Below are 17,326 nucleotides of genomic sequence, written 5' to 3' on the forward strand. Positions count from 1 at the left end.
AAACAGACTAACTGTGGATTAGGATTAAGCCATCGTTATATAAGAGAACGTAAATATTATCTTAGTAGCTAATTACTATCGTTAAGGTATCTACTTAAGCCCTTACTTAATATAGTTCTTCTAATACTATAAATTATATTCTAAAGATAACTATATTAATATTTTATTTATTAAAATTTAAATTAAAAAGGATTTACTTAGAAAGTTATAAAAGCTTTTTAGAAAAGGTTTTACTAATTAAAAAAATATTAGTTAGAATATAGCTTAATTATTAAATAGTTATATAATCTAATTATTAATTTCTCTTTAAAATATTAGTACTTCTATTATAGCCTAGTTTACTAATAAAATTAAGTACTTTAAGATCTACTTTAATAGGATTAGCAAAAATCTCTATCTATAATCTTAGAGCTCTCCCTCGGCATTTAAAGGGATAAGTACCAACGTCGCCTTATTCTAAAAGTATGAAAGAGCCAAAGGTACTTTGCACCTTTTGACATGTCTAACTGCCGTAGCGGAGCTTCCCCACTTGAACTTTTAATCAACACCTGCCTTGCGCCCCGACGACCCGGTGGCCGACTATGATTGTAGTAATAAATGGCGACCTGACAGTGCCCCTTCCGCAAACGGCAATTTGGTGGACCTCAATTACGGGGATAGGAACAGCTGCATGTTGAGATACGAGCTCACCGTTTCTTTTTTCGCCTCTTCTGCGGTGCTTAGCTGCTGGACACGACTAAACGGGACGTTCTTCGGAAGAAGTCCGAGATGATGACAAAGGGACGCACAACACTTATTTAGGGCCCGGTTCACGGTTGGTAACCCCAGATCTAAGAAAACTCCTGCATTTCTAACAGATTTTGGCCCTAGTTAGTGACACCACAACTTATATCCACATTTATATTCACGGGCGATGTTAATAAGTAGGATTAGATGAGCAGTAGCGGCTTTTGCGGCAATATATCCTCCCGGCCGGCTGTCGCTGCTGTCGGTGGCGCACGCTTTTCTGCACGAGAGCACTGTTCCTTAATGTGTAGATGCATAGTTGTGCCCCAAAACAGGCAATGATTGGCGCATCTCGACTAGTGATTGCCGTGGCTGGGGCAGGTCATGGCCAATGCCTAACTGCGGCATTTTCAGCAATCTGCATCTGACCCGACTGAGCCGGTTGGTTTTGGCTTGCATTGCTTTTCATTTGTTGGCGTTTTAGTAAATCATGTACAAAGAACATAGAGAGAATCCTTCAAGGCGCAACGGTCTGTTTCGACGTCTGTGTTCGTCACATTACGGCGTAGAAATTGCACGCTTTGTTATTGTAGTGCTACCTGACACATGATTCATTGGTTCCCCGTGGTCGGACGGCACTTATGCACTGACTAATGATCTGTATTGATGGAACTAGGATCAACGTGTCAGATGGTCGGCCGCATTATACTGTAATTAAAAGACCGCCCCAGCAACGATCGTTCCATCAAGCCCGTTACCAGCAATGGCAAATCTTGTCAGCGATGGCAAATCTTGTCGGCGATGTCGGTGGAGTATGTAAACCGATATCGTATGTACATCTCTAGTGGCTGTCTCCAGTACTTTCATGGCAGGCTTGCCAGCCTCCGAGCCATCTGTGATCTTGAGTAACTGAGCCAATCCTCTCCATCAACGCACCAATCCTTCTGTCGCCGTTTCCTGAGTTTCTGACCTCGAATTCCACCAAATATATGTACTGAAAAGGCAACACTCTACCTGGCCGGCTGTGAATTCCGATGATGCTGATATCCGAGTCTGCAAAAGCAGACAGCCCTTGCGTCAGCGCACGTGAGGATTCGCGAGAAACAGTGAAAGAAAGAAATCCTTTATACGTTTTCCGCCCGCCAGAGCATTGGCAATCCGCGTTGAACTGCGTTGGGGACTTTGCTGGCAAGGTGTCGTTGCGACTGATTATGAGGAAGCGTGTTGTGTTGTCATCTTGATCTTGAATCGACTTGGCTAGCACGTCGAGCTTGAAGGCTTTGCTTGCTAGCTCACTCGAAATGGCGGCAACCTTGCCGGTTGTATCGTTACTGACAATTGCAGCAGCTTTACTCGTCGAGCTCACCTCCAAGCGCTGGGCGTTCTTTAGATATTTGTCGAGAAACTTGCTGCATTGGCCCAGCGCTTGAGGGTGCGAATAAACCTTTTGGATGTGTTGGAAGCTATCAATCGGTAGTTCTTGAGCTTTTGAGGACTGGCTTGTGGCCGACGGAACAGTGGGACTGTCATGGCCGAGTAGATAGTGGTTCACCGGTACATAGGTATCACCACCGACTTGTATGTTGACGTAGCTTCGATTATAGTCTGCAAGGCCATTCAGGGTCAAGTCGACGGCTCCATTGGCAGAATTCTCAAGGGGAACAACACCCCAAGTTGCGCATTGGCTCTGCACTTCGACAAAGATATCTAGTCGCAGTGGATGGTTAGCCATGCTCGCTGTAGACCCAGAAACCTGGCCTTGCGTTTCATACCTTGGATAGTATCGACAGGTTTTAGTTGCCAAACATCTTCGCCAAATGCTTGTAGCGCAGCCTGTTGCCAGAATGAATTATTACAAACCGTCCATACGGGTGGTAGTGGCCTCCTTTAGAGAAAGTACCTGCTGCGAATACGATGCGATCGGACCAAGATACGCCACGATTGGCGAGCCAATACCAGCACAAGTGAGCGACATGGCTGTTAATAGTGATGGGGTTAGTGTCTAACAAAATGCGGCGCAAGGGTTGAGTAGAAATTATTGTCAAGCCGGTCGCGAGAAATTTTTGGTTCATGTGCACTTGGCGTTTGGCGTTTGGCGTGGGTTGATGCCGCTACTACAGCCGCATTTTTCTGCCATACTTTTGCTCTGTATTTGTACGACTCTCGGCTCCCTTCCATGTGCTACACGCTTCAGATCCACTCTTGATAGTCTTGACCTTTGGTTGCCCTGAACCCTTGGTGCTAGCGTCGCTAATTGACCTCATAGCCATTGAAAAGCCGCGCAGGACAAGAATTCAGGGGCTTGGTCAATCGGTCCTATGGCTGTTGAGTAACTGTCAGTTGATGTCGGGTCTTCGTTCATAATCTGCACTATTAGGAATCATGCGTCGGTCCGACATCTATGTGGCTTGTCTGTCAAGTATTCTAATTGGCCTAAAATAGTGGACCGAGATACATTTTCTTAAGAAACCAGCACCACCTACGCCGTACTATAACCCAAATTGTACGTGAGGCACTCGGGACTTAAGAGTAGAGCAGTATTAAAAATACACAAGAGTATATTAACCAAAGTAGGTATTTTTAGAGTTAATATTATTTATATAAAGTTATAATATAATCTTAATTTAATATAGAATGTTAATAAATAATTTTTATATAAATATTTATTATATTAAAAATAACATTTTCTAATATTATTTCTCGTAAATATCTTAGAATATTATTTAATATTAAAACTTACTTAAAAAAAATCTTATTTTATTCTAGTAAACTTAAAATAAAAAATAGTTATAGTATTCTAAAGTATTCTTTAATAAACTTAATATAAGACTTACTAATTTAACTATATTAGACCTTATAATAACTATATAGTATATAGTATTGCTATTACCTTACTACTCTAGTATTCCTCTAATTACTATAAGCCTAAGCTTTTAAGACGGAGAGTCTTGGTGAATGCCTTTCTACATCTGGTTACTTCCCTATTCATCATTATTCATCGAGTCAACACATCAAAATTTGTCTCAGCGCCGCGAGTAACTTATTTCCAGGTTGCAAGCGACGGTTACATTCAGTCGTCCCTTAGGGAGTTACTGAGGAGGAAAGAATAAGCCTTGCCATCGAAGCAGTGGTGAGACGGCTTTGCTTGATGTTTTCACCATGCAACAGGTTCCTAGCTGACGTTAGATCTTCACTTGCGTTAAACACTTCACTGCATTCTGAATCATCGAAACAGACGTTTTTTTCTCTTCATCTAGCACGAAACCTTCTATCTGTGTAAACTTTAATATTTTTTTGCGCCAACTCTGAAAAGTCGTCTACTGACGTGAAACATTAGGCTGTCTCTTCAACAGGCCGCAGCCACACGGCCGTAGCGGCTTCAACTGTACCATTGAACTCCTTGTCATACGCTGGTACTTCAAGAGTGACTGCAACAAGCTCCTGGAATTGAGCCCCATCAAAGGTAAGAATACGAAGTTTGCCCGCAATGTCATCAGTCAGAGCCAGGTATTGTAGGGACGGTGCATCGGGAGATGCTGCAGCCACCCATGGCGCGGGCTCAACTGCGTTGGCCGATTCTCCGCTTGTCGGAGTCTCCCAGATGTCAACAGCTTCCGTATGCACCAATTTGCCTTCGGTGTCCAACTCAAAAGCCGATACGTAGCCGTTGGCATTGTTGACACGGCCTCGAGTGGACGCAAACAAGTATTGAGGGGGACTGCCCGGAGGTCCGGTCGAGAGTCGAACTTCGTCCGCCGCAAAATGCGTTACGTTGCTACCCTGGGGCAGAACACTGGCGCCTTGCAAATGTTCCAGGTCCTTCACAGTTCCATTGCAGTGCTTCTTCACACGGAACACATCCACCATGTTAGAGTGCTCTCCAATGGTGTATAAGATCTTTCCGTCTGGGTGAGGCCAGGCATGGCGGGGGCCGTCGTGATCCCTCGGCGCTCCATGCAACTGTTGGTCTGTAAGGACGGCAGGGTTTCCATTGGCTTCCGAAACCGTAAAGGTCCACACACCATTTGCTCCAATGTCTGCAACGTATAGCGTGTCTCCGTCAGGGCTTGGATCAACACTGTGCGTTCCGTTCGCGATACCAGCGACCCTGCCAGGTGGAGAGACACCCTCACTGCCGCCGATGGGGAAATAAAGTTGTTGTGCTAGATCGCCCAGGGCCCCGTCGCTTTCAACACGGAATACCTCGCCCGATGCGCAGCCGGCGCTATACAGATAGGAGTTGGTAGCGGTAACGTAGCCAGGCAGTTCGACTACTGAGTTGGAGTTGATCAGCTCGAGTGTATGCGATGAACCATCATCATCGCGATGAATTTTATAGGCTGCTACGCCCGGGGGCTCCCAAGCCGTTGCGTAAAGTGTCTTTTGATTTGGTGCAAATGAAAGCCATGGGTGGTAAGCGGTGGCATTGCTGATGTGCGTAACGTTGAGATGGGCAAGATGAGGGTCAAAAGAGAGCGTGTACAAGTACGGGGCATTGAATGTGCCCACGAACAACTCCATATTCGGTTGTATCTTGTGACTTTAATTCTAGTTGTGTTCTGACTTTAATCTGTGTAGGTCCTGGCTGTTTAAGTAGATGAATATCGCTCGGGCCTTTGCAGAGGCCAATTGACCGGCGCGACGTCCTTATGCTTCATGCCTTGTGGTGCGATATGATGCGCTCCGCAAACTCTAAACAACATCGGAATTTCCGGAATTTCCGAAATTCCCATCTTTTCAACGCGCCTTCCGATTCACAGCACAGAAATCTCAAAACATACATTGATAAGCATATTTTGCTTTGGCTCAGGTAAATATGAGCTGCGCAGCTCTTTCCATTTTGCTGTTGCGAGGATGCGGCACCACATGCATAACGAACTCATTGGATGATGCATTCCTGGTGCGGTTCAAGGTTAATTGGCATTGATTCGGCCGATACTATGACGCCAAATGGTGCAATCATGGTATCAATCTTTCGCGCATCAACTTTTGCGCTGAATGAGTGGTAGCTTCCAGTGGAGTTCTGTTTCAGACTTTCTCAATACGTGATTTTCAGGCCGAGCATGCGCCGACTCAGAAATTATTAGGACCGATCAAGCCTCTGCCGGCTCACCGAAGAATCTACCCCGGCACACCCGGCTATTAATTGCCAAGCCGGTACCAAAAAACATGACCACCATTTGGTAGCCGTCCCCGCCGTCCCCGCCCCCTCTCATGGCCGTCCCCGCAAGAGAAGGCGGGCACGGCTAGAAAGTCTGTAAGAGAATCAGCCCTAATTATTGGTACCCGCTTGAACTACATCCTTAGCCAATGATGTCACATCACCGGATTCCGTAATGGGGACGGCACGAAAAAGGGAGCGAGGACGGCTAAATAGTATCTAGAACGTCAAGACGTCTGGAGCCAGCGAGATGCTCTTCGCAACAACGATTTTCTGCCAACCCTGTCTCTTTGTAGGCAACGACCAGGCGGCGGCCCGCCGCCATAGTTGAGGGACTTTAACCGAAACCAGGGCATCCTTGAAAAGCACAAGCGCGGAAGGAAATAGCCATAGTGGTAATGAAAATTCCATTGCATTTGTTTCAGCCCTTTAATATTTCTTTGCAGCAAATTACATCTCCTTCACCAATAAATTGTCAAAGCTAACGTCCGTCTGATACGTCCGCACGCCCATCAGACCGCCCGCAAATATGCCGTCTTGTGTCTCGACCAGTACCTGCCTGTGGACCACGACCCGAATCGTATCCCCGCTGGCCGACACAATCATCTTGGTTGGCCCCTGGAGCTCCCACGTCTTTCCTCTCTTGAACTCATGCCAGCCGCGGTCCATGCGCCCGACCCTGACCCATCCGTCGCGGGAGATGCCCGTGTAGTATCCGCGCAAATCATCCGGACCGGGTCCCAGCTCCGCGACACGGAATATGACGCCCGCATCGCCGCCGCCGCCGCCGCCATCGGGGAACGCAATGTCCACGGTTATGGAGACGTTGGCGAAGAAGCTACCCAGCGCGGCCTTACCGTCAACCGCGCTCTTGGCCACGAGAACCTGAGATGAGGCGTCAAATTCGCCAGAGTAGACCTGCCAGCCAGCCATGGTGCCGTCTGAGAAGTCGTCGATAACGATAGACGACCGCTGGCCTGTAATGTACATGCCTTGGAACTGCGTCAGCGCGTAAGCGGAGCGCAGCCCAACGACGCCTCGCATAAAGAGGCCGTCGTCGGCGCGCACCTTCATCTCGCCGTCCAGATATACGTAGAGTGAAGAGCTGTAAGCCTCCACGCGGAGGTTGTAGACTGTCTCACGTCTCAATTCCACCTTGACGCTCTGTAGTTGCTTCCATCCAGCGTCGTCCTGTCGGCCCAACACGACGCCGTTCTCCAGGCTCAGATAGGCATAGTAGCCGCGGTAGCTGCTTTCCTTGACATTGGATGCGCGAAAGAGAACCCCCGACTCGCCGGAAACTTCGTTGATGATGGCCAAGTTTGCTTCGACTACGACGTCGGCGTACTTGGTAGAGTCGGCCGCCCGCGCCTCCCCCTCGGCAACGACAATCATGCCGTTGGGCGTCATGTTGAAGGCACGGCCATACGTTGTCCAGTCATCAGGCATGCTCTGGAAATCTTCGAACCGCGCCGGGAGAATGGACAGACTCTTGAAAGAGGCGCCCGTGTAGTACGCGCGAGTGCCCACGAGGCCGCTGCCAAAGGTGGCATCCCGCGCGGTGATGAGGGGCGTCCTGCCGGAGCCCAGAAACACCTCAATACTGTCGCGGATGGCACGTACGCGCAGTTTCTGCCAGGTATTCTTTGGTATGCTTGCGTTGGACCGGCCAATCTGGTTCCATCCGTTATTGACACGGCCGAGAACAACCCAGCCAGACGCGCTGATGCCGGCGTAGTAGCCGCTATACGCGTCGGGGCCAGTGCCCATGTTGGACCCGCGCAAGATGAAACCCGCATCTCCCGTGTCTCCATCCAACTTGACGTCCATGCTGATGTCGGCATCAGTCCACGGCGTGTTCAGGATGGCCTTGTTACCAGCGGAGCTGCTCGCGACCAAGGTTCCGTCGCTGACTTTGTAGCCGTCGCCGTAAATGGTCCATCCCGCCATTTCTGGCTGGAAAGAATACGGAATATCGGCGCTGACGCACACATACGAGTCCACAGTGAGTGCAGCGCAGTCCTTTCCGACTATGGCGTTCCAATTGCGCAAGTCGGGGACGCTGATGCCATTCTCCCGAGCAATGCTGTCGCAGGACTGGCCGCCCTTGGGCACGTAGTGAAAGCGGTTGCAAGTCTTGATCATGCCTGACTGTGTAGGGCTCGGTGTCGCAGCTGTGCCGCCTGTAAATGTCGGCTTCGTAGGCGTGAGTGTCGAGGTGGATGTCGATGGCGTCGACGTTGGGGTCGGGGTTGTCTTGGTGGTGGGCGTTGCCGTTGTGGTGCTTGTTGGTTTCGGGGGAAGTCCAGGTACTCCAGCGCAAACATACTTATAATTTTTTTCTTCACTAAGACCAGCAATCAAGTCCTTTGTGCAAGACATCTCGGACAACCAGGGATTCATAGCCCTGAATGTAGCCAGGTCTATCCCAAACTTATCCGCCACAACTTCACAAGTAACATCGTCTACAAACCAAGTCAGCAACACTTTTCTTTGGTATTTTATGGTACAGACTTTTCTCACATTTGATTTCCCAGTCGCTAACAAATGAGTAGCAGTCACAGTCCTTAGCTGTGCCAGGCTCAATGATGGCATCGGGGCGCGGGCGCAGCTTAATGCACCAAGGTTTCTTCTCTTTCGGAACCGGTACTGTAACATGTTTAGCATCTTCATCATTGGAATGCCAGAGTTGAAGTGCCGACTTTCTACTTTCACTTTCTGCACGCAATATCGTTGAGTCTTTGAGAACATGCAACGACCCACGGGCAGGCTCGGGTTCCATTCTCGCAACTCGTCAATTGTGACGTTGTTCCAGTGCGCAAAACTCTGACAAGTATTGAGCGTATCTAAATCCAGGTAGTACATGTCAAAGCCCGCTTCATATTTGAAGCAGTCTTGAATGGTACCAGGAGCGAGTAGCTTCTCTTGGCGAGGCTTAGTGGGAGTCGGCGCCGGGCGTGTAAAGGTCGTTGACGGCATCGTCACCGGATAGCCAGGATAAGTCTTAATATCGCCGACGGCTTGTGTGCAGTATGCGTAGTTGAGCCACAAGTTGGAACACGTCTTGTCGACACCGGGGTTGAGAAAGTAAAAGTCGTCCAGGGAGACGCTGTTGGCCAGGCTTATCTTGGCGCAGTTGTCATCCTTCTTGACCTGGGTCGCGAAAAGGCTACATCAGCACTCAAACAAGTTTACGCGTGGGATATTCTCAAAGATACATACCGTGTACCACTTGCCACAATTCTTGTTGGAGTCTCCGTGGGCATTTTTCGGGACTGGCACCGCTTTTTCCGGCCGGCCTCGATCGACATTTACCGCTCCGCCAGGAGCACTGAAGTATGGTTAGGCCATCTTTATGGTGTATCAGTTGTAGGCGCTCGTGTGTCATCAATACATACCTAATGCAAATTGAACGGTCAAATAAATTACGAAGATTGCTACCGTCAAGCCTGATCATGGGATTCCAAGCTACAAGCTGTCCCACAGTCACCTGGTATTTGGCAGCGAGTCCATTGATGTCGTCCGCCGCCCCAATCTTGTGCACTTTGCATGTCGGTGGTATGCATATGGTCTTGCCGACTGGTAGAGGATCGCAGTCAATGCTCAGGCCATTCAAGTCAGAAATTCCGTATTCCGTGACACTGCGCTTTTGGGCCACAGATGAGCACGTATCACCAGCAGCCACCGTATATGGCCTCTCACAGGTGAACACAGGCTGAGAGGTCGGAACAGGTTGAATGACCGAGTATGACGGCGTCTTGAACGCGTACCCACCTGTCTTGCAGGACGCAGTGAGCGCAGCAAACTCCTCTGCATACTGTGGATCATAGCCAACAGGAGACTCCAGCTGGTCTTTCCAAGTGCCAATCTGGCAATCCGAGCAGACTAGGTCTTGTGATGGTTGTTCTCGGTGTTTCTGGTACAGAATATCGCAGAACTGACCGGATGAGCTACTCTTTGTCATCAATACATGAAATGGTAGATAGAAAGCACGAAACCTTACGGATCTTTGCGGCATGACAGAGTGTAGCTGTACAATATATAGTCAATCATCAAAGTTACTGTGCGTCGTTGAAGCGTTAGAAATAACTTGTTCAAGTTGAAAAGAAACACTGACCTGGGTACTTCTGGCCACTCTTCACTACAGAATCCTTTTCGCAGGCTCCGGCTATGGCCGACTTGGAATCCTGTAGCGCTCTGCCGCAGCTTGGCACACACAGCTCCTCCAACTCAGCTTTCTTCAAAAGCCGAGGATTGCCATCACTGCGGGTATAGAAAAGTTAGATCGACGATGCAGCAGTTGATAGGTCGCCTTCACGTACATTGCGATATAATTGGGTGAAAGACCGGAGCATTCTTGGACAGTGGCGTTGACTGCTGCGAAGCAAGTCTCGCCCAGACCAAGCGCCTCATACGCATATGTGATTTGCGCAAACTGCTGTGCGTTCAAAGTGAGCGGCAGCGATGCGCAAAAACCTACGATTTGAAGCCAACCCATGATGCTACAGCTATACTCCGCGACGCAAAGCAGTAAAGGTGCAGTTGGTGGGCATTGCTTTGCAGTTTGGGCCGGATGACGGACCACATGAAAGATAAAGGGCGTCTCGAGGCTCTCACTGTCTCCTCGCATATCCGAGGCATTTCGGCTATGGTCGCAATCGCGCACGTGTCCATGGTATCTGTTGTGATATATTAAGGGGGCAAAGCGCTCATAAGTGTGGCGCGTCCATTTTGAGTGTAGAACGCAAAAGTCCCCTGGCGGTTGAGATGCCACGAGGATATATACATGTCAACTAATGCCAATATTAATCACCCGCATCACTAGTGCGAACAACGGCCCTGGCCAATTTCCATAACGGGCTTCCCCGCATGAGCTTAATCCATGTTTAAAAAGTAGGTTGTTCGTTTGGGGCAAGCCAGGGTGGTCATGCGACCGGCCATGATGCGACCCTGCGCGGAAGCCTCGGCAGCAACGATTGGAGCAACTGGTACAGCTAAGCCGCAGCCTTGATTGCAATCGGGGACCTTTGATAGAAATATTGTATATCGGCACTTGTCGTGCGAAAGACCCCTGGCGGTTGACGGCACGCCAGAGCGCTCGTTCGCTCGAGACGGCACTAGACGGCACTAGAACCACTGAAGGAACTGCCTCGTGAAGATATCGGCTTAAGAACTTCAAATCATATAAACTGCATGTCTGCATAGAATATTGATTCAATATTGATACGAAATAATTATTGTCTTGGCGCAAGTATTTGCCGACTTCGCTCATCACGCAGACAGGCGTATGGTGATGAGTCCCCCAAACCATTCATACTCAAAAGTTGCTTTCAGTTGATGAGTCCCCCAGAATGTTCAGACTTGAAAGTTACTTTTCATTTGGCTTAGGCCGGTCAAAGAATATAACATTTTCTGCTTGCAAGTAGCCTTCATGCTGTTACTTCAAACTTTGGTTGCGGCTGCAGCCGTCTGGCTCGTGTCCAGTGGGCACGCGGCCGCAGATCCAATTGGCACAGATTCACGTTACTCCCATGAGCTCATGTTCGCAGGTGCACGAGCTAAAGCCTATCATGAAAGACAAAAGAGTCAAGGCTTTGGCAGTACGCTAAATCGACGAGAAGATTATACTTGCAATGCTTCCAATCCGTGTCGAAACAAAGCTTGTTGCGGGCCTTCTGGCTTCTGTGGCTACGGTAAGCAGTGTCTAAAGACGGCGCCTCTGACAAATCATCCGCCGTACTTGAAGATTGTATTAATGGCATGAGTTAAATAGGTCCCGTCTATTGCGGCACCGGATGCGTCTCTAATTGCAATGCGACAGCCGAGTGCGGAAAGTTTGCCAAAGAGCCGGGGAAAAAATGCCCGCTCAGTGTCTGGTACGTCGCAGGCCAGCCCATCATTGTAGACATACCAAAGACGATTCATCAATCTAACTTCTCAATAGCTGCAGCGAGCATGGCTTCTGCGGTACAACGACAGAATTCTGCAACTCCAAGTGTCAGAGCAATTGCGTCGAGCACCCGAAGCCCCCTGGCGGCTCCGAGACTGGGCGAACATTGTCCAGAGGCATGTTCACATATGATCACCAGCGTATCTTATTATTAACAAAAGTTAGTAATCGGGTACTATGAAGCGTGGAACGCCCGGTCCAAGTGTCACGAGACGCTGCCCGGGGACTTGCCGTGTAAGCGCCGATCCTACCTTGCAAATCATGACATGGACTTACACAGTCAAACCTAGTGGACGCCCTCACGCATGTCAACTATGCGTTTGCTTATATTCATCCAGTCTCATTTGCAATTACCACCATGGACGCTGCCACACCTGGCTCGCTGTTTATAGAAATGGCCAAGTTGAAGACAGCCAAGCCCAGTCTGCAAATCTGGCTCAGCATTGGTGGATGGACCTTCTCGGATGACAACACGCCCACGCAACCCGTCTTTGGAAACATTGCGCGTGAGAAAAGATACAGAGAAATATTTGCGAACAACGTACTCTCCTTTTTGCAGACCTATGGATATGATGGTGTCGACATTGACTGGTACGGTTGGCTCTCCAAAGCACTGGAATGCGCTAACCTGACTGGCGACGCAGGGAATACCCGGGCGCACCCGATCGTGGCGGAAAGCCTGATGATGTAGACAACTTTGTCCTTTTGCTCAAGGAGATTAGAGCTGTGTTTGACCGGTCGGGACGTAATCTTGGCATCTCTCTCACCATACCCGCGTCATACTGGTACCTGAAGTGGTTCGACCTACCTGGCTTGCTCGAGTATGCCGATTTCGTCAACCTGGTAAGACCCAAGCTTCCCTAATCACAGTAGCATATTATGGTGTTGACGTTCTTAATTAGATGAGTTATGATCTTCATGGAGTCTGGGACAGCAACAATCCCATGTGAGTCAACCACCACGGCACTCTACTCAAGATCCAGGACTGACCGACCGTTCTCTCTTGTAGCGGTAGTAGGGTTCTTGCGCATACAAACTTGACTGAGATTGCCCTTGCAGCAGAGCTTCTGTGGCGAGTGGGCGTCAAACCTTCGCAAGTCTCTCTAGGATTCGGCTTCTACGGCCGCGCCTTTACACTGCAAGACTCCTCCTGCACCAAACCGGGCTGCCCGTTCAAGGAAGGTGCCCGTCCCGGTGTCTGCACCGACACCAGCGGTTACCTTGCCTACTACGAAGTGCAAGATATTTTGCAAAAGAACCCCGACATCAAATTTATCCACGACAAGGAAGCTGCAGTCAAATACATGGCATGGGACAAGGACCAGTGGATTTCATTTGATGATGCAGACACCTTTAAGCAGAAAGTCGAATGGGCGGACAAAATCGGCTTTTCTGGATCGTTGATCTGGGCATCAGACTTGGGTAGGGCGCTCCGTGGCTCAACAATGTTCACAGTCGAGTTGCTAACATGTGAAAACGCCAGACGACTACACATGGAGCGCACACAAGGCTCTCTTGGGTAGGGAGGTAGCCAGCAACAACGACATCTCGGATCCGCTAGTTCGACGAATGCTACCGGGACACACATACGAGGAATACTCGACGGAAGCATGCTACCGCCACAAGGACTGCGCAGATGTGAATAATCCAATGGTATCAGGGTGCGCCAGTGGCTACTTTAATGCTGGCTACGACGTTTCCGACTGTGGTGACGACAAGAAGGTCAAGGTCAGTTTATATTGCTACTCCTCCCGGACTCTGTTGCTCTGTGCAGTCTTTCAAGGTAGCTAACTTGGCTCATATTCTTGAGCTACTGCAAGTATGCGAAGCGCATCTGCTGCCCTTCCAGCAACGAGCCAAAGTACTGCGTCTGGCGCGGCCGTCCCGATCTGATTGGTGACTGCAACGGCCAGTGCCAAGAAGGCGAGATGACGGTCTTTGAGTCAAAACGAGGCGGCAAATCCGAGCTTGGCGACAAGGAGGACGAGAGCCGGGACAACAAAAAGTGCAAGCGAGGCTTGAAAACATTTTGCTGCGGCGCGCGCCGTTTCATCAAAGAAGATGGAACCTGTCGCTGGACAGAATGGTTCGTTTTGATCCCAGACAGACGGGAGTTTACAGCCGCAGCTAACAAGACTCGGTTGGGATTTCTAGCAATGAGAAATGCTCCAGTGACGAAAGCGAGCTTGCCAAAGTGACGCAGTACGAAGACAAGGACAAGGGCATCAAGGGCTGCAACTGGTACAAGGACAGCCAGCGGTACTGCTGCAAGAAGGGTCACAACGACGTGACGGCGTTCGAGTACTGCAATTGGGTAGGTCAGGGCGACTGCGCAGAGAATCGCTGCAGCGGTTCGGAAGTCACTGTCCACACGAGCTCGGTCGGCGAAAATGGCTGGAAAGCATGTCTATGTAAGAGATATCCCAAGCAGCAGTCTTGGTGGGCTCATGTTGCTAACCATACGTGTTGTCGCAACCAAGGGAATCGCAAAAAGTCGCTCTGCTGCTCGCCAAACCCCAAGTTTGACATGCAGAGTAGCGCGACCATGTGTTCAGACATCAGTTCATGCGGAGACAATTTTGAATTCTGCGATAAACCAGACGTGGAGGAGGTACCCGACGACGAGGATGATGATTCTCGGCTTGCTCGCGCAGCTGTGATTACGGACCTTAGTACCTATACTTCCACACACCTCCTGGCTCCCAGAGGTGGTTCGAGAACCTACATCTTCAAGGTTGCAGAGACCGTTCCCCATCTAGTGAAAAATCTGGGGCCGATAATCGAGATGAAATCGGCAGGGTATCCGTCACCATCGAATCTCTTAAAAAAACTGGCAAAGGCGAATGTATCGGCCCAAGCGTACAAGTAAGTGGTATCAGCAGACCTAATGATGCGACTGGCCTCCTCACATTGCTGCTCTACTCTTTCTTTCCCCGCCACTTCCCATGGTTATTTAGTTGATGCTGATAACCAATTATTACAGAATGGCAGGGGGACTGTGCGTGAGGCCGAGCCTCGAGAAACTGAAGGCCTCGGATCTAGTAGCCTCGACTTCTCCGCTTCTGCAACAATTCAAGCTGCAAGTGGAGCATCGAATAGATCTGCAGGTCCTTCCCAAGTTCTTCAATACTGCCATGACGCGTGTTCTACCATCGGGCAGCGTCGTTACCACCAAACTAGGTTTCGATGCCTTGAAGCTCGGCCAAAAATGGAACCAGGAAATGACTGGCAAATTACCCGATCTCACGTTACCTAGAAACGCTTTACACAGCATCAATAACCGCATGTTCTCCCTCATGGGAAGCAATCAGAACCTTGATCCGTTCCTCCTCCTCCCGGATAGGATGAATAACAAAAAGGGCAACTTGTTCAACTTGTTCACGTTTCTTTCAAATAACGCGATGCAGAACGTTATGAAGAACAAGACTGATCCCGTCACAAACGCAGAGAAATTGCTGGCCGCGGTGTACGAGGTACGAGATTTACCCACAGCCGAGACGAAATCTGCGAGCATTTAGGCTGACAGTACTTGTGCCGTTGTAGATCCCCGGGATATACCAGTATATTCAGTTGCCTGAGTACACAAAGGGAGCCCTTGGTATCCTCAATGGGTTAAGCTCCGAGGCTGGGGTGGGGGAAGCGCAATGGGGCCTGAAGGGTTTCCAGGAGCTGTGGCACGAGTTTCTGGCCGATTACTTCAAGTACGCCACCAAGATGGGCTCGTTCCACTATGAAAATGTCATCACTGGAGCCATCAATGCCATCACGGATCCCAAGTACGGAGTGCCGCTTGAGTCGCTAGCCAAGTATAGTGGAGAGCTTCGGGAACTGAGGGGATGGGCGTCAAACCTGACTCTGGAGCATCTGATTCCAAAAAAGTAATTTGATGGTGTTCGGGTCACTGCCGTCAGTTATTTTGGTACAGCCATTCCGTCATATTCAGTGATTAATCAATCGAGAAATGAATACTAAGCGCTCGGCCAACTTCCCGTTCTCTCCCGTTTCTCCCCTCGCGCCCACCTATCGATCTGATACTGGGCCCCTTTCCAATGGCCCTCGGCCACGTCTCCTTTCCAGGGCTCCTCATCATCCGACGGCCAAAACTCCCTGTTTTGTATCATGGGCGGTCGGGCACGTTCCGTCCCGCCTTCGAGCATGTAAATGTTGTCGTAGTCCCCCACGACGTCGGCCAGCGGCAGATAGTACCAGCCGACATTGTCCTCCGTATTTCCCTCAATGGCCACTTGTTCGCATTCCACGTTGCCGTCCTCGTCCCAATCATTGCGCAAGCCGAGCTCCTGCTCCTCAGATATGTATCCCATCTGCACAACACCAATAAACGGGACCAAGTCGGTGTTGTAAGTCTCGGGCCTTGGCGTCGCCATCGTCGAATTGAGCGAGCGCCAGTCTGCCAGCAGACAAAACTCGTAGCGCATGTTGCCGCCGCCCGCGGGAGTTCCATAGCCACCCGCCAGCCTGTCGAGGGGGTTACTGAGCACGACGCCCCGGTCGACCGCCCACTGCGCAAACTGCTCCCGCACCTCGTACGTCGTCACCGACTCGAGATTCGCGCGGTCCTCAACGACGAAAAACTCCATTAGCGGAGCCAGGTCCATCCGTTCGTACCTCTCAAGGGACTCCTTTGCCTTTTTACCCAAGGCTTCAAGGAGACGCGCAAACTTTTGGTCCGAGTCGCCGCCATACGCGGTGCGAAAGATGACGAAGCCCCATTTGCCGTTATCCGCGGCGACCTTGTCGTGCTTCAGAGACCAGTCGACGTTTGCCATGGGGGGCTTTGGCCAAATGGAATATAGCATGTGCTGCCCGATGAGCGTGGAGGAGTTGGACGGTCTCGAGGCTGCGTGGGCGACGACCCTGCCGCTGTAGAGAAGAGGGTTGAGGCGCGACCGCAGCATGGGCGCAAAGGCTGCTTGCGGGCGCGACGAGCCCAGTCTTGTGAATTGGCGAAGCATAGACACGCTAAGTACGACTGAGAATATGATGATTCGCACAAGCATCAGCCACAAGGTTGATGGTTTGCGTTCAAGTTCTTGCTCTTCCCCCTTTTTTGGGAAAAGGAGGCGTACAAGCCTCCCACGTGCATGGCTGCAGGTATAGCAGCAAATCCCAGCTACCAGTTATCGACTGAAAAGTTGAATATAGGGTCTTTTGCGAGTGAATAGTTGTAGTGCAACTTTGCGGGCGGACGTGCACTAGGTACCTTTGCTCGTTATGATTATTAGTGTGTGATAATCTGGGGCACGGCCACGATCGCACCAAGGAAAAGAGGAGCAAATTGGCCAACCAACACAATAGTTACATATCACTGCCATCGCAAAGGCTGAATACCAAGCAGAAAAAGATAACAATAAACGAAATCGATTTATCGGCCATTGTAAAAATAAATTACCCTTTCATGAACCCGATGTACACCCCGGTATTTGGTCTTCAAAAGTGGAACACAGGACGTCCCCTACAACCCCACAACC

At 49.9% G+C, this 17,326-nt stretch overlaps 5 protein-coding genes across 5 annotated transcripts; 1 reads left to right on the forward strand and 4 right to left on the reverse strand.

Moving 5' to 3' along the window:
• Positions 1-1,567: 1,567 nt before the first annotated feature.
• BBA_09256 (prephenate dehydratase) lies at positions 1,568-2,701 on the reverse strand (the record flags this gene model as incomplete). Its single annotated transcript, XM_008604353.1, has 3 exons — positions 1,568-2,433; positions 2,499-2,559; positions 2,627-2,701. 3 exons carry the CDS (start codon positions 2,699-2,701, stop codon positions 1,568-1,570), a joined length of 1,002 nt encoding a protein of 333 aa, XP_008602575.1.
• Positions 2,702-4,059: 1,358 nt separating this feature from the next.
• Positions 4,060-5,247, reverse strand: BBA_09257 (cis,cis-muconate lactonizing enzyme precursor; the record flags this gene model as incomplete). The annotated part of the gene is made up of 1 exon (XM_008604354.1): positions 4,060-5,247. One exon carries the CDS (start codon positions 5,245-5,247, stop codon positions 4,060-4,062), a length of 1,188 nt encoding a protein of 395 aa, XP_008602576.1.
• A 1,090-nt stretch (positions 5,248-6,337) lies between these two features.
• Positions 6,338-10,385, reverse strand: BBA_09258 (LysM domain-containing protein; the record flags this gene model as incomplete). Its single annotated transcript, XM_008604355.1, has 8 exons — positions 6,338-8,352; positions 8,411-8,536; positions 8,590-9,040; positions 9,110-9,218; positions 9,286-9,837; positions 9,891-9,948; positions 10,005-10,150; positions 10,210-10,385. 8 exons carry the CDS (start codon positions 10,383-10,385, stop codon positions 6,338-6,340), a joined length of 3,633 nt encoding a protein of 1,210 aa, XP_008602577.1.
• Positions 10,386-11,318: 933 nt separating this feature from the next.
• Positions 11,319-15,719, forward strand: BBA_09259 (symbiotic chitinase; the record flags this gene model as incomplete). The annotated part of the gene is made up of 13 exons (XM_008604356.1): positions 11,319-11,580; positions 11,661-11,763; positions 11,832-11,997; positions 12,041-12,071; positions 12,128-12,428; positions 12,482-12,680; positions 12,740-12,783; positions 12,847-13,259; positions 13,321-13,565; positions 13,625-13,923; positions 13,992-14,702; positions 14,821-15,310; positions 15,381-15,719. 13 exons carry the CDS (start codon positions 11,319-11,321, stop codon positions 15,717-15,719), a joined length of 3,603 nt encoding a protein of 1,200 aa, XP_008602578.1.
• An 86-nt stretch (positions 15,720-15,805) lies between these two features.
• Positions 15,806-16,810, reverse strand: BBA_09260 (uncharacterized protein; the record flags this gene model as incomplete). The annotated part of the gene is made up of 1 exon (XM_008604357.1): positions 15,806-16,810. The coding sequence occupies one exon, from the start codon at positions 16,808-16,810 to the stop codon at positions 15,806-15,808; it is 1,005 nt and encodes a 334-aa protein (XP_008602579.1).
• Positions 16,811-17,326: the final 516 nt, after the last annotated feature.

Source organism: Beauveria bassiana (genome assembly GCF_000280675.1).
Source record: "Beauveria bassiana ARSEF 2860 unplaced genomic scaffold BBA_S00049, whole genome shotgun sequence".
Taxonomy (NCBI): Eukaryota; Fungi; Ascomycota; class Sordariomycetes; order Hypocreales; family Cordycipitaceae; genus Beauveria; species Beauveria bassiana.